At 47.7% G+C, this 14,653-nt stretch overlaps 1 protein-coding gene across 4 annotated transcripts in view; it reads right to left on the bottom strand.

Annotated features, from left to right (window-relative positions):
* The window catches only part of frmd5a (FERM domain containing 5a), a 168,609-nt gene that overhangs the window by 23,171 nt on the left and 130,785 nt on the right, over positions 1-14,653 (bottom strand). For all 4 annotated transcript variants that reach the window (XM_073032696.1, XM_073032695.1, XM_073032693.1 and 1 more), the window contains exons 5-10: positions 13,667-13,764; positions 10,937-11,060; positions 10,274-10,361; positions 7,385-7,473; positions 5,587-5,650; positions 3,982-4,073 (exon numbers count right to left, since the gene is read on the bottom strand). In XM_073032696.1, the coding sequence (XP_072888797.1) occupies positions 3,982-4,073; positions 5,587-5,650; positions 7,385-7,473; positions 10,274-10,361; positions 10,937-11,060; positions 13,667-13,764 (555 nt within the window). The remainder of the gene's footprint in view (positions 1-3,981; positions 4,074-5,586; positions 5,651-7,384; positions 7,474-10,273; positions 10,362-10,936; positions 11,061-13,666; positions 13,765-14,653) is intronic.

Genomic DNA, 14,653 nt, shown 5'->3' with positions numbered 1-14,653 from the left:
CACGACACATGCCGTGATATGAAATCTGATTCATACTTATGAGGGGTTTAGATAGGGTTAACGCAAGCAGGCTTTTTCCACTGAGGTTGGGGTTGACTGGAACTAGAGGTCATAGGTTAAGGTTCAAAAGTGAAATATGTAAGGGGAACGTGAGAGGGATCTTCACTCAGAGGGTGGTAAGAGTGTGGAACAAGCTGCTGGCAGAAGTGGTGGATGTGCGTTTGTAACATTTAGGTGAAGTTTGGATAGGTACATGGATGGGAGGGGTATGAAGGGCCACGGTTCGAGTGTGCGTTGATGGGACTGGGCAGAGTAACAGTTCAGCATGTACTAGATGGGCCAAAGGGCCTGTTTCTGTGCTGTAGTGTTCCGTTACTCTGGGTGTATTAGGTAGGCAGGCAGAAGGGAAAGGAGAGAGTGGGGAGGGGGTGGGGACGGTGCTGTTGAATGGGATGACATCAGAACACTAATTTGAAAAGAGTTTGGCTTGGCAGATTGTGGTGCTGTATTAAGTCAGCTTGGGGCAGCTAAAAGCAGCAGTGGGCCGAGATTATTAACGGGAACTGTTTACGTGCCTCTGAACAGTGACGGTGACGTAGGCCATGATACAAGAAGGGAACTGAAGGTGTCTGCAGTGCTGCAGTCATGGTGTCTTCAATCTACAAATAGACTGGGAAAGTCAAACGATACTAACAGTGTAGAGGACGACTTCCTGGAATGTGTGCGGGATGTATTTCTAGATGTTGAGGAGCTGACTGGGGAACAGGCATTTTTAAATCTTTTTCAGAAAGGTCAATTAATAACCTTGTAGGAAACTGCTTCCAGAAAAGAATATCACAACCTGATAGAATTTAATGTTCAGTTCAATCGAGAAACAGACTCAAAATAGGAAATAGGGAACTGTGGATGTCCAAGGGGCAAATCAGCTGGGTTAGACTGGCAAACCACGTTAAAGAGTGTCGGGGGCGGGGGGGTTGGAGTGCAGGCCTTCAAGGATTTAATAATGATGTGTGATACATAAATATTCCTTGACAGCAGAAAAACTCACTGGGAAAAGTACCAACCATGGAGTACAGCAGTACGATTGCATCATTGTGTGGGAAAGCATCGGACCACCCGGGTCTCCTGCAGCCCCCCTCTATTTGTGACATTTACCGGGAGCATTGAATACAAAGGGCTTGACACATTGTTGAGGATCTCTACCTCCCATCCAACAATCTCTCTGACCCACTACCACCAGGACGGAGGAACAGGAGCACCAGGACTAGGGCTGCCGGACTGGGAAACAGCCTCTTCCCTCAGGCTGTGAGGCAAATGAACACCTCCCCTCCCCCCCCCCCCCCCCCCCCACTATTGAGCTCTCGTCACTAGGACAGCGAGCTGTTTACTGTTTACATGTGCTGTGCACCACATGCATTTTCAATTATTAACTTATTTCTGATAATATTTTGCTTTATGTGCAGAGTGTAATAGATGGTCTGTGCACCGGAGGAACGTTGTTTCATTTGGCTGTATGTATGTACAGTCAGGTGACAATTAACATGAACTTGAACCTTGCTTGGCGTTGAACTTGACGATGGTATTGAGTATAAGGGCCAGTAGGTGAGGCAGGAAATCCAAGGATTGGAGGCATTTCTGAATTCACCAAGGATCGACAGATACGAGAGCAAATGAGTGAAAAACATAAAAATGGGCAGTAGGAATTTTATGAGCATGTAAAAAGGAAAAGACTAGTGGGGGGGGGTAAGTGAGCATCTCTTACAGATAGAGGCAGAAGAAATTATAGTGGAAAACTGGGAACTGGCAGAGGCATGAAAGAAATTGTCTTCATAAACACAAAAAAGGGTCTACAAAGGTCCAGTTCAAATGAGTAAATAATGATTTCTGATGAGGAGGGTAAGCCTGAAAAAGGCAAATACTCAGGGCCCCCAGGTCTGCCACCCGGAGTTTAGAGGATTTTCAGCTTATTATGTTGCAGATCTCTCCGATTTATTTACTGATTGATTGATTAATCGAGATGCCACGTGGAATAGGTCCTTCTGGCCCTGTGAGCCACGCTGCCCCGCGTTCCCGAGTTAATCAGAGCCTAATCACGGGACAATTTGCAATGGCCAATTAACCTACCATGTCTTTGGACCATGGGAGGAAACCGGAGCACCCAGAGAACGCCCATGCAGTTATGGGGAGAACGTACATGTTCCTTACAGGCAGCAGTGGGAATTGAACCCGGGTTGTCTATATCGTAAAGCATTGTGCTAACCACTATGCTACCGAACCACAGTCTCATTTACCAGGATGAAGGGTGATCTCATTGAAACCTATCAAATACTGAAAGGCCTAGATGGAGAGGATGTTTCCTATGGTGGGGGAGTCTAGGACCAGAGGACACAGCTTCAAAATAGAGGGATGTCCATTTAGAACCGAGATGAGAAGGTATTTCTTTAGATGGAGAGGGATGAATTGGTGGAATTCATTGTCACAGACAGCTGTGAAATCCAAGTCATTGGTTGTATTTAAAATAGAGGTTGATTGCTTCTTGATTAGTCAGGGTGTCAAAGGTTATGGGGTTGAGAGGGATAAGTCAGCCTTGATGGAATGGCAGAGCAGACTCTATGGGCTGAGTGGCCTAATTCTGCTCCTATGCCTAATGGTCTTATGGACAGAGCAGAGTTATAAAAACATGGGGTTCTGGTAAATGAAAAGAAAGGCTGTTTTCAGAGACATTGATACTCAGAAGGACCTGGGTTACCCTTCCATACAGCTCATTGAGATGCTGGAGGAGTGGGCATTTAGGAAGTCAAAGATGGTCTTGACAAGATGGGTGCTGTTGGATTGGGTTGTCGATTTGTTATTTTGCCTGTAGTTTGACTTTCCTGTGTTTTTGCATAATCGACCACACACAGCGGGTTTGCCAGTGGTTACACTTGCCGCTGCATTTTTCTGGAACCTTCTTTACTTCAGTGGTGGTGGTGGTTATCATATTATCTGAATCTGGCTATCTGATTGGTTGACTATGATCACTGGAATCCTGTTATCAGTTGTCTGGTATGAGACAATTGGTAAGTCTTTCTCTTTCTTCTATCTCTCACTATACTTCTTCCTCTCCTCTGCTCTGGTAACACTGTATAAAATGATTGGAAACAGGTTTTAAGCCTCATTCTTGACTTCTGAAGAACCATGGATCGCAAAAGTGTCAGGATCCAGTGGTATGGGGGAGATGTTTCCCCCCACATGAGAATTGAGCTCCAGGGCTCATTGTTTATGACAGACGGGGTGAAGTTCCTTCCCTTCTCTTCCACAAGGACGACAGCACGTTCTGTATATCTTCACAGTGGCAGAAGTCGCTCAGTCAGCAGGAAGATGACGTTGATATTATAACCAGAGCAGAGTCCGAACGGCCACTCCATCTCCCAACATCCATGTGGTCACATCGTCTCATGGAGGAAGATGGGAAGAGGTGGAGGAGTGGGGCACAGTACGAAGGGGCCAAAGGGTCTGTCTCAGCTTTGAACATTGGGGAATCAGAGGTCAGTGCGGGCAGGAGACATGAGGGATAGTGACCCCCTAGATACACGAGTCAGCGAGTCCCGAGTTTGGGGTCCCACTATCGGCAAACCCAGAGTTCGAAGCCTGGCGACGGGTTCAATACGGATGATCGAAGCCCTAAGATCAATTAGAAGGCTGAAAGCTGAGGACTGACGACCAAAGTCCTGGGTCTGTGAGTTGCACTGGAGGCTGGAGGCCCTGGGGTTGGATGATTGTTTATATGAGTGGGTGGGAGGGAGGAAAGAAAAGGGCTCGTCTCGCTGTTGTTGTTAGTGTTCTGCTGAACATTGTGGGTATGCAATGTGTGGCGACACTCGTAGGCTGCCCCCAGCCCGTCCGTAGGTGGTGTCGGTTGCAGTTCACTGCACGTTTCGATGTCCAGCTGATGAATGAACAAGGCTGAATTTGAGCATCTCACTAAGTAAACGCACTCACTTGTAAAAGGCTTGATTTTCCACTCCGCACTTCCACAGGTGTTTACAAGCCTCAGGAGTTGGGGCGAAGTAGGTCAGAATGATCTTCGATTCCTGATGTGAAGATAAATCACACAGTGGTTACAATTGGAGGTTTCAAACTCACAACCACCCCCCCCCCCCCACTCGTGTTGGGGAGAGACCCACAGAGTTGCTGACCGCGAAGCGGAAGAAGCAGTGGGCAGACGCAGTCCCCATGAGGGACTGAGTCAGAAATCAGCCTCATTATCTCACAGGCTGATCTCGCCATGAATGTCCCTAATGTATCTGCCTCTACCACCACCTTCGGCAGTGTGTTCCATGCACCCACAACCCTATACTTTCCTTCAATCACCTTTAAATTATGGCCCCTTATATTAGCCATTTCCACCCTGGCAAAAAGTCTCCGGCTGTCCACTCAGACTATGCCTCCCATCAACTTGTACACCTCTATCAGGTCACCTCGCATCCTCCTTAGAGAAAAGCTGTAGCTCACTCAACCTATCCTCATAAGACATGTTCTCTAATGGAGGTGGCTAGGGTTAGTACGATCCCAGATCCTGTACAAAGGTGACCTGGTGCAGAAGGTGGCTGTCTGAGTCACCTCCAGAGGAAGTCAGCAAAAGTGCCAAGGGCTTGCAGAGTGCTGGTCAGCCATGGAACGTCCCTTCTGTGAGTGGAAGCTGGTGTGCCAGCCGCTAGTGTCTGTCTGCTCCACCTGGGAACGGCGCAGTGTTACTGACGGTCAGGGGTGAATCTGAGGGCAGCGATGGAGCTCTCTGGCCCCAGGGTCACGGAGATGGCTCGTGCCTGCCTGGTGGGCGATTGAAAGGCCTAGATAGGGTGACGGGGACAGGATGTTTCCAATAGTTGGAATAGTGCGGGAGTCTAGGTCCCGAGAGCACAGCCTCACAAAGAGGGACGTCCCTTTAGAATAGAGATGGGGAGTAATTTCTTTAGCCAGAGGGTGGTGAATCTGTGAATTCATTGCCACAGACAGCTGTGGAGGTCAGGTCACTGGGTATATTTAAAGCTGAGGTTGACAGGTTCTTCATTGGTAAGGGTGTCTAAGGTTATAGGGAGGAAGTTGGAGAATGGGGTTGAGAGGGATAATAAATCAGCCATGATGGGATGGCAGCACAGACTCAATGGGCTGAATGGCCTAATTCTTCCACTGTGTTTTATGGTCTTATAGAATGCTGTTCTGACCAGTGACTCCCACCTCCTATGGACAAACCACCAGAAATCCCAAATCCACATCCAAGACACAAGAGATTTTGCAGAGGCTGGAAGTCCGGAGTAACACAAATACTGGAGGAACTCAGCAGGTCAGGCTGTAGGGAAATAAACAGTCAACGTTTCAGGTCCAGACCCTTCAACGGGACTGAAATGTCGACTGTTTATTTCCTTGTTGCCTGACCTGCAGAGTTCCTTCAGCACTTTGCGTGTGTTGTCCACACCTGGTTGGTTTCTGACCACAGTTGGAATATGTGTCGTACTCTGGATATCTGGGGAGGTCAAGTTGTGAACGTTTTGCAGTCAGGTTGTAAGAACAAGCTCCAGAGATCTCATCAGAGTCAGCACTCACCTCTTTCTGAGTGGCATATAAATTAAACGTCTTTCCTTCAAACTTCATCTTGCTTACTTCAGTCCTGGAAGACAGCAAGGAAATACCATTAGCACCAGGGTCAGCTTGTCAAAGTCCCTGTGGGCTTTGCTTTAACTACACCAGAGACCGCTGCTGCACTGCGACAGAGAATTGTTACTTTTCTTATAGTTTAACTTTCCTGTGGTTGCTTGTATTTTTATATCTCATCACCTATGTACATGGAATTGTTCAGTGAATTTTCCAGTAATTATGGTACAGTTACCTCTGTATTGTTCTACAAACTTCTTAGTTTCTTGAACTAAGATGTGGAGGAATTGAGCTGAGGAGGAACGGATGTTATTCCACTTTGCACCTTGTGGCACCTCGGGCAGCAACCCATTTCAACATTTCGCCCATTTTTTTCGAGTTGCTAGCTCAACGCTCAACCCAGCACGGATGGAAAGCATGCAAGGAGCCAGCCGGCAAGGAGGAATGGAGACGAGAAGGAATTTCGTTAGCCAGAGGGTAGTGAATCTGTAGAATTTATTGCCACAGACGGCTGTGGAGGCCGAGTCATTGGGTGTATTTAAAGCGGATGTGGATAGGTTCTTGATCAGTCAGGGTTTCAAAGGTTACAGGGAGAAGGCAGGAGAATGGGGGAATAAATCAGCCATGATGGAAGAGTGCAGCAGACTCAATGGGACCAAATGGCCTGATTCTGATCCCATTGTCTGATGACCTAACAATCTCCACAAGCTCAGGGCCATCGGATGTGGGACCCTAAAAGCGCCTGAGAAGAGCAGCCAATGTACACACAAAGATCCCACAAGACACATGCAAACAATGACTGGTTTCACAGGGGACTGTAATTCCTTCAGTTATCAACCTCACTGACTCTTAGGGGTTTGAGTGTCTTTGATTTATGAAGGATTGCATTTTTCTTACAGCATAGCAGAAAGACAGGACATTCGACCCGACTCATACAGAATCAGGTTTATTATCACCGGCATGTGACGTGAAATTTGTTAACTTAGCAGCAGCAGTTCAATACAATACATAATCTAACAGAGGAAAAAATAATAATAAATAAAAGTTTGAAAAAATAATAAGTAAATCATTTACAGTATACGTATATTGAATAGATTTTTTAAAATGTGCAAAAACAGAAATACTGTATATTTTTTAAAAAGTGAGGTAGTGTCCAAAGATTCAATGTTCATTTAGGAATTGGATGGCAGAAGGGAAGAAGCTGTTCCTGAATCACTGAGTGTGTGCCTTCAGGCTTCTGTACCTCCTACCAGATGGTAACAGTGAGAAAGGGGCACTTAATAATGGACACTGCCTTTCTGAGACACCGCTCCTTGAAGATGTACTGGGTACTTTGTAGGCTAGTACCCAAGATAGAGCTGAATAGATTTACAGCCTTCTTTCGGTCCTGTGCAGTAGCCCCTCCATATCAGACAGTGATGCAGTCTGTCAGAATGCTCTCCACGGTACAACTATAGAATTTTTTGAATGTATTTGTTGACATGCCAAACCTCTTCAAACTTCTAATGAAGTATCAGGAACCCTGACTAAACAGTCTCCACATGCTTGCAGTTACCCCAGATCCCACAAAACCTTTCCTATCTGTGTACCTGTGAGTACTTTTAGAATGTTGCTAACGCACCCTCCTCAACCACTTCCTCGGGTAGCTCATTGAATTGAGTGTTGACTAGGAGCCTCAGTCCTGGGACGGTGACAGGGGTGTGTTTCAGGGGCAGAGGACAGGTCGTGGCCCATGGTTGTCCTCACTCACCACTTTATGAAATGAATCCTCTTGTTTCCTTGTAACACCACAAAGCCAGACGGCGTGAAGGCTAAAAATGCCGCATTCCCTGAGACGTCCTGTGGAGAAATGTTCAAAGTAAGTTTCTCTTGAATGGAAAATCCTACAAGAAGTAGTGGAAATGACCCTCCCAACCCAACTGAGCTCATCTACAGGAAATGTAATCGTAGGAAAGCAGCATCCATCATCAGAGACCTCCACCACCCAGGCCATGCTCTCTTCTCACTGCTGCCATCTGGAAAGAGGTACAGGAGCCTCAGGACTCACACCACCAGGTTCAGGAACAGTTGCTGCCCCTCAACTATCAGGCTCTTGAACCAGAGGGGATAACTTCACTTGCCCCATCACTGAGGGAGAAAGAAGCCAGTGACAAGGGAAAACCAATGATATAAAAAGGGAATAACACACACAAAACGCTGGAGGAACTCAGCAGGTCAGCCGGCATCTATGGAGAGGAATAAACGGTTGACACTTCAGGCCGAGAACCTTCATCAGGACTGGAAAGAAAGGGGGTTCCTCTTGTGTATTTAATATTTCAATAATATTTGAGTCATCTTGTCTGCTGAGCTCTTCCAGTATTTTGTGTGTGTTGCTGGTAAATATATATTGGTTGATTAAGCATTCTTGTTCATTTAAATAACTATTTATGGGTTAATTGTAAAAATACATTTTACATACGTCATTGCGCTATCACGTGATACATGCGCACGTCACTTAAAGTGAAGAATCAGAATCAGGTTTAATATCACTGACATGTGGAGATATTTGTTGTCTTTACAACAGTAGTACATTGCAATGCATAACTGAAAACACTGTGAATTACAGCAAGTATATTAAATAGTTAAATTAAATTAATAGCGCAAAAACAGAAATAAAAATATAGTCAGGTAGTGTTCATGGGTTCAATGTCTTTTCAGAAATCGGCTGACAGAGGGGAAGAAGCTGTTCCTGAATTGTTGAGTATGTGTCTTCAGGCTCCTGTATCTCCTTCCTGATGTTAGTAATGAGAAGAGGGCGTGTCCTGGGTGGTGGGGGTCCTCCATGACAGATGCCGACTTTTTGAGGTATTGCTTGTTGAAGATGTCCTGGATACTATGGAAGCTAGTGCTACACCCACATCATCACAAAGTTACACTGCATTTCAGACTCCGTGACTTCCTTTGAATTAATTTCATGTTTGAAGTTACAAAACATAACATCCTGTTGCTCAGGATTTCCAGCACCTACAGGCTCTCAAGTCTGTGAAATATACATAGCAGGATTGGCCTTGAGTTTGAGCTCTCACTTATTGTAACCACAGCGATGCCAGTACTGATATCAGAATCTCCTGCTCCCCCCCACAGACACCGCACCATACTGTACTCTCACACCACCAGAGCAACAAACCGCTTCTCCCTCTTCCTTCTGCACTGGGTAACCCCACACTGTCTGCAATATACTCCAGCTCCCACATCTTCCCTCTCATGTGTGGGAGATGGAGTGAGGGGAGGAGTGGAGGCAAAGAGAGTGGGAGGCAGAGAGAGAGCGGAGGAAAGCAAGTGGAGATGTAGAAGGGGAAATGGGGGACATTGAAGGACAAATGCCAGAAAGCAATATTCAAAGTAAATTTATTATCAAGGTGCATATATGTCACCATATACCAACCTGAGATTCATTTTCTTGCAGCATACTCAAAAAATGTACAGAATAATGACTACAACAGAATCAGTGAAAGACTGCAGCAACTTTGGCGTTTAACCAGAGTGCAAAATACAACAAACTGTGGAAATACAGAAAGAAAGAAATAATAATAACTAAGCAATAAATGTTGAGAACATGAGATAAAGAGTCTTTGAAAGTGAGTCAATAGGTTGTGGGAACATTTCAAAAATGGGGCAAGTGAAGTTAAGTCATCCCCTCTGGTTCAAGATCCTGATGGTTGAGGGGTAATAACTGTTCCTGATCCTGGTGGTGTGAGTCCTGAGGCTCCTGTACCTCCTTCCTGATGGCAGCAGCGAGAAGAGAGAATGACCTGGGTGGTGGGGATCCCTGATGATGGATGCTACTTTCCTGCGACAATGCTCCATGTAGATGTGGTCAATAGCAACATTCAAAACAGTGTGGAGAAACAGGGGATCTTGGGGTCCAAGTCCATGGATCCCTCAAAGTTGTGCACAAATTGTCAAGAAGGTGTATGGTGTGTTGGTCTTCGTTAGTCAGGTATTTCAGCTCAAGGGCCGTGAGGTAATATTGCAGCTCGATAAAACTCTGGTTAAACCCCACGGAGCCTTCCGTTCAGTTCTGGTTGCCTTGTTATAAGGATGAGGAAGCTTTAGAGAGGGTGCAGAGGAGATTTACCAGGATGCTGCCTGGACTAGAGAGAATGTCTTATGAGGATAGGCTGAGCAAACCTGGGCTTTTCTCTCTGGAGCGAAGGAAAATGAAAGCTGACCTGATAGAGGTATATAAGAGGCATAAGTAGAATGGACAGCCGGAGACTTTTTCCCTGGGTGGAAATGGATAATATGAGGGGGCATGGTTTTAAAGTGAATTTGGGAAGTATCTGGGGGATGTTCGAGGTCGGTTTCGAGGTGGTGAGTACGCGGAATGCCCTGCCCGGGTGGTGGTGGAGGCAGACAGATTACGGGTATTTAAGAGACTCTGAGATACACATGTGGATGATCAGAAAATGGAGGGATATGTGGGAGTTAAGGTTACATTGATCTAGGAGTGGGTTAAGTTTTTGGCACAACAAAATGGACTGAAGGGCCTGTACTGTGCTGTATTGTTCTGTGTTTTAAAGCATATCTGCATGCCGTGGGATCAGTGAGAGTGAGATCAGCATGGGCTCCAGGTTCCACACCCATACACTGCCCCTACCTTGCAGGGGTGGGGATCGACTCCGTAGGTTTCCAGCATCTGTGCTTTCTTCAGAAAGTTCAGCTCTGCCATGTCTGGAGATTGACCACTGCATTGGACAAGAGAGAAACCCATCACTGAGACGCTGGCCACCAGCCTTCCTCCCTCCCTCCCTCCCACCATTCCCACCTCTCTGCATGTTCCCAACCCCTCCCCTGTTCCCAAACCTCCCTCGTTCACAAACCTCCCTCATTCACAACCCTTCCCGTTCACAACCTTCCCGTTCCCAAACCTCCCCCGTCCACAACGCTCCTCCGTTCACAACCCTCCCCCATTCACAAACCACCCCCGTTCACAAACCTCCCCGCAATCCCATCTCCATCCCTTCCCCATTCCCAGTACTCAATTTCCAGTTGTCTGACCAATCCACTTCACTTGACAATTGCCAACTCCCCACCCTCGCCAATCTCTGTGAAAGTACTGCAGCTGCTCTTTGCATCCATTCTGTGAACTGCCTGCCTGCCTGCACTGCCCTTTCTCTGTAACTGAACACTTTATTCTGCATTCTCACTGCTTTTCCCCAATGAACGGTTGTAGTGAAATGCTCCGTGTGGCTGACCTGCCAAACAACATTTCTGCCTTACCCCACTACATGTGACAATAATAAACGGTTTATCGCCGTACCTCAGTTCCGTTTTGTGGATCTCTGCAATTTTCCTTTCCAGCTTCTCGGAATGTTTGGGGAAGAACTGGAACTTGGAACTGTATCCTTCGGGATGTTTTCCTGGATCATAGTCCCCAATTTCAGCTGCAATTGAGAACAACTTTTAGTAAACAGGAAGGAAGAGACTGGGTCTTCCGACTTGTCTGAGCAACCTCTGTACTGACCCGGGTGAGATAAATGGCTGTGAATGCATTAGTGTGGTGGACCAGCTCACCAGAGAGGAAGAGCCATGGACAAGAGGGCAGAGTGAAACAAAGAGACTCACAGAGAGGTCCCTCTGACCGTCTCATAGAAGCCCTGCATCCTGCTGGTTTCCAGACCCCGCCCCCCACCTCTCCGGACCACCAGGGCTGGTAGGGCGAGCACTGTGAGGGTCATGTTTTTTGACTTCTCCAGTGCGTTCAACACCATCCGCCCTGCTCTGCTGGGTGAGAAGCTGACAGTGATGCAGGTGTCCTGGTGTCATGGATTATTGATTGCCTGACTGGCAGACCACAGTACGTGCGCTTGCAACACTGTGTGTCAGACAGTGGTCAGCAGCACTGGGGCTCCACAGGGGACTGTCCTGTCTCCCTTTTTCTTCACCATCTACACCTCGGACTTCAACTACTGCACAGAGTCTTGCCATCTTCAGAAGTTTTCTGATGACTCTGCCATAGTTGGATGCATCAGCAAGGGAGATGAGGCTGAGTACAGGGCTACGGTGGGAAACTTTGTCACGTGGTGCGGGCAGAATCATCTGCAGCTTAATGTGAAAAAGACTAAGGAGCTGGTGGTGGACCTGAGGGGGGCTAAGGCACCGGTGACCCGTTTCCATCCAAGGGGTCAGTGTGGACATGGTGGAGGATTACAAATACCTGGGGATACGAATTGACAATAAACTGGACTGGTCAAAGAACACTGAGGCTGTCTACAAGAAGGGGCAGAGCCGTCTCTACTTCCTGAGGAGACTGAGGTCCTTTAACATCTGCCAGACGATGCTGAGGATGTTCTACAAATCTGTGGTGGCCAGTGCTATCATGTTTGCTGTTGTGTGCTGGGGCAGCAGCTGAGGGTAGCAGACACCAACAGAATCAACAAACTCATTCGTAAGGCCAGTGATGTTGTGGGGGTGGAACTGGACTCTCTGACGGTGGTGTTTGAAAAGAGGACGCTGTCCAAGTTGTATGCCATCTTGGACAATGACTCCCATTCACTCCATAATGTACTGGTTAGGCACAGGAGTACATTCAGCCAGAGACTCATTCCACTGAGATGCAACACTGAGCGTCATAGGAAGTCATTCCTGCCTGTGGCCATCAAACTTTACAATTCCTCCCTCGGAGTGTCAGACACCCTGAACCAATAGGCTGGTCCTGGACTTATTTCCACTTGGCATGATTAACTTATTATTATTTAATTATTTATGCTTTTATATTGCTATATTTCTTCACTATTCTTGATGCGGCTGTAATGAAACCCAATTTCCCTTGGGATCAATAAAGTATGTCTGTCTGTCTGTCTGTCAACAGCACACACAGTCGGTCTCAGTAAGGGTCCCCGTGGAACCAATGACAATTCTCATCTGAGAGAACAACAGGGTCACAGTATCCAGTCCACAGATGGCTGCCCTCCCTTCCAGAATCATGGGTGCTGTCGCACACTGAAGACACCGTGGATTAAAGCACAGTTCCTCCCCATGCACTGCGTTAATACTGTACACCCACACACCATCTGCCACCCAGGGAGGAGGTCCACACACCAGGATGGGGCTGGGTGGGGGGGGGGGGGCAGTTTCAGGGTCCAAAGGGTTTGAATCGTTGAGTGAGGTTTCGAGAGGCCGCACTCACTCTGGCCTATCGCTTTGACCTCCCCCCCACCCATTACCCTGACTTTGTCAGCACCCCACCCCCACCTGATTTCAGACTGCCATTATCACTGTCCCATTTGCCAGCCTGTGTTTGACTTCCCATATCTGGGACCAATGCAATCACCAATGTGCATTGATATAGCACCTGGCAAACACCCTCAGCCACCTCAAAGCAATTTCCAGCCACCGGTTGCTCTGGAGACCCATCAGCAGTTTTACTCTCAGCAGCTCTGCAGAAGGGTAACCAGGGTCAGCACCTTACTCTGGCGTCAAAAGAGCCCAACCCTCCACCACCCCCACTTCTCACCCCCACCCCGTTCCTGACAACTCTAACGCCAAGCCCTTCACCCTCACTCACATCCTCTCCCCAGCTCTGAACTGTGACCCCTCTAACCCTGACCTCGATCTCCCCCACACCAATCCCTCTAATCCTGACCTGCGACCTCCCCCACACCAATCCCTCTAACCCTGACCTGTGACCTCCCCCACACTCCAGCCCTTCTAACCCTGACCTGTGACCTCCCCCACTCTCCAGCCCTCTAACCCTGACCTGTGACCTCCCCCACACCGATCCCTCTAACCCTGACCTGTGACCTCCCCCACACCGATCCCTCTAACCCTGACCTGTGACCTCCCCCACACCGATCCCTCTAACCCTGACCTCGATCTCCCCCCACACTCCAGCTCTCTAACCCTGACCCACCACTGCAACCCCTGCTGACTGTGAGACATTGCTCAGCAAACGATCGGCTGAAGCCATGGTGAGGTTTCACTGCACACGTGCCAGCAGTTGTGACGGGGGTGTGGAGGGTGGGCAATGCCAGGGTGGGGGGGTGTTTACCTTGCAGGATGTAGGCTGCGAGAAGCGCTGCGTCGGAGGTCTTGCACAGCAGACGGCCGTGATACAGATCTCTCTTTATCTGCAGGAAGACCAGGTACCTGGGGAGGAAGGAGACCCAGGTGAAGGAGATTGTGTATAACACAGGAATGGGACCTCTCACCATCATCCCATAATGGCCACTGGGTCCAGAGTAGATTTAAGAAAGGCATGCAGACAGGAGACTGAGGGAATCGACTGGATGGATTCAGGGAGCAGAATCATGAACAACCTAGTCCCATCACCCGGGACCTTTGTGGGTAACCGGAGATAAAGGTTAGTTTTAGTTGTCACATGTACTTCAAAACATCAAAACATACAGCACCGAGGATTGAGCTGGGGGAAGGACTACGAGTGTCACCGAGCTTCTAGTACCAACAGAAAATACCCACAACTACTGACCCTAACCCAGACATTTTACACCATTAGACCATAGTACAGAATTAGTGAATGGTCTCGAACCAAAATGTCGACTGTTTATTCCTCTCCATAGATGCTGACTGACCTGCTGAGTTCCTGCAGAATTTTGTGTGTGTTGGAGAACCAGGGTACTCAGCCTATCAAGTCTGCTCCGCCTCTTCATCACAGGCTAATTTATTATCCCTCTCGACTCCATTCTTCCACTTTCTCCTCGTAACTTTGGGCTGTGGTAGGAAACCAGAGCACCCGGAGGAAACCCACATGGTCACAGGGAGAATGTACAAACTCCTCATAAACAGTGGTGGCAATTGAAACCGTGTCACTCTCGCTGTAAAGAGTTGTGCTAGCCACTAAACTAAAAGGCTAGCCTTCCACTAATCCCCACATCCCAATGGAGAATATATAAAGATTAAAGTTCCTAGAGCTAACACTCAATTTTCTCACGTCTTTGAAATTTCATCTCCTAGTTCTTTTCCAAAGTTTATAACCTTGTAACCTCCCCAGACAGGATCAATGGAACGTTCTCTGTGT

This window comes from Hemitrygon akajei, chromosome 30 (assembly GCF_048418815.1).
Source record: "Hemitrygon akajei chromosome 30, sHemAka1.3, whole genome shotgun sequence".
NCBI lineage: Eukaryota > Metazoa > Chordata > Chondrichthyes > Myliobatiformes > Dasyatidae > Hemitrygon > Hemitrygon akajei.
Note: the sequence above shows the minus strand (reverse complement) of the source record. Positions and strands in the feature narration are given on the sequence as shown.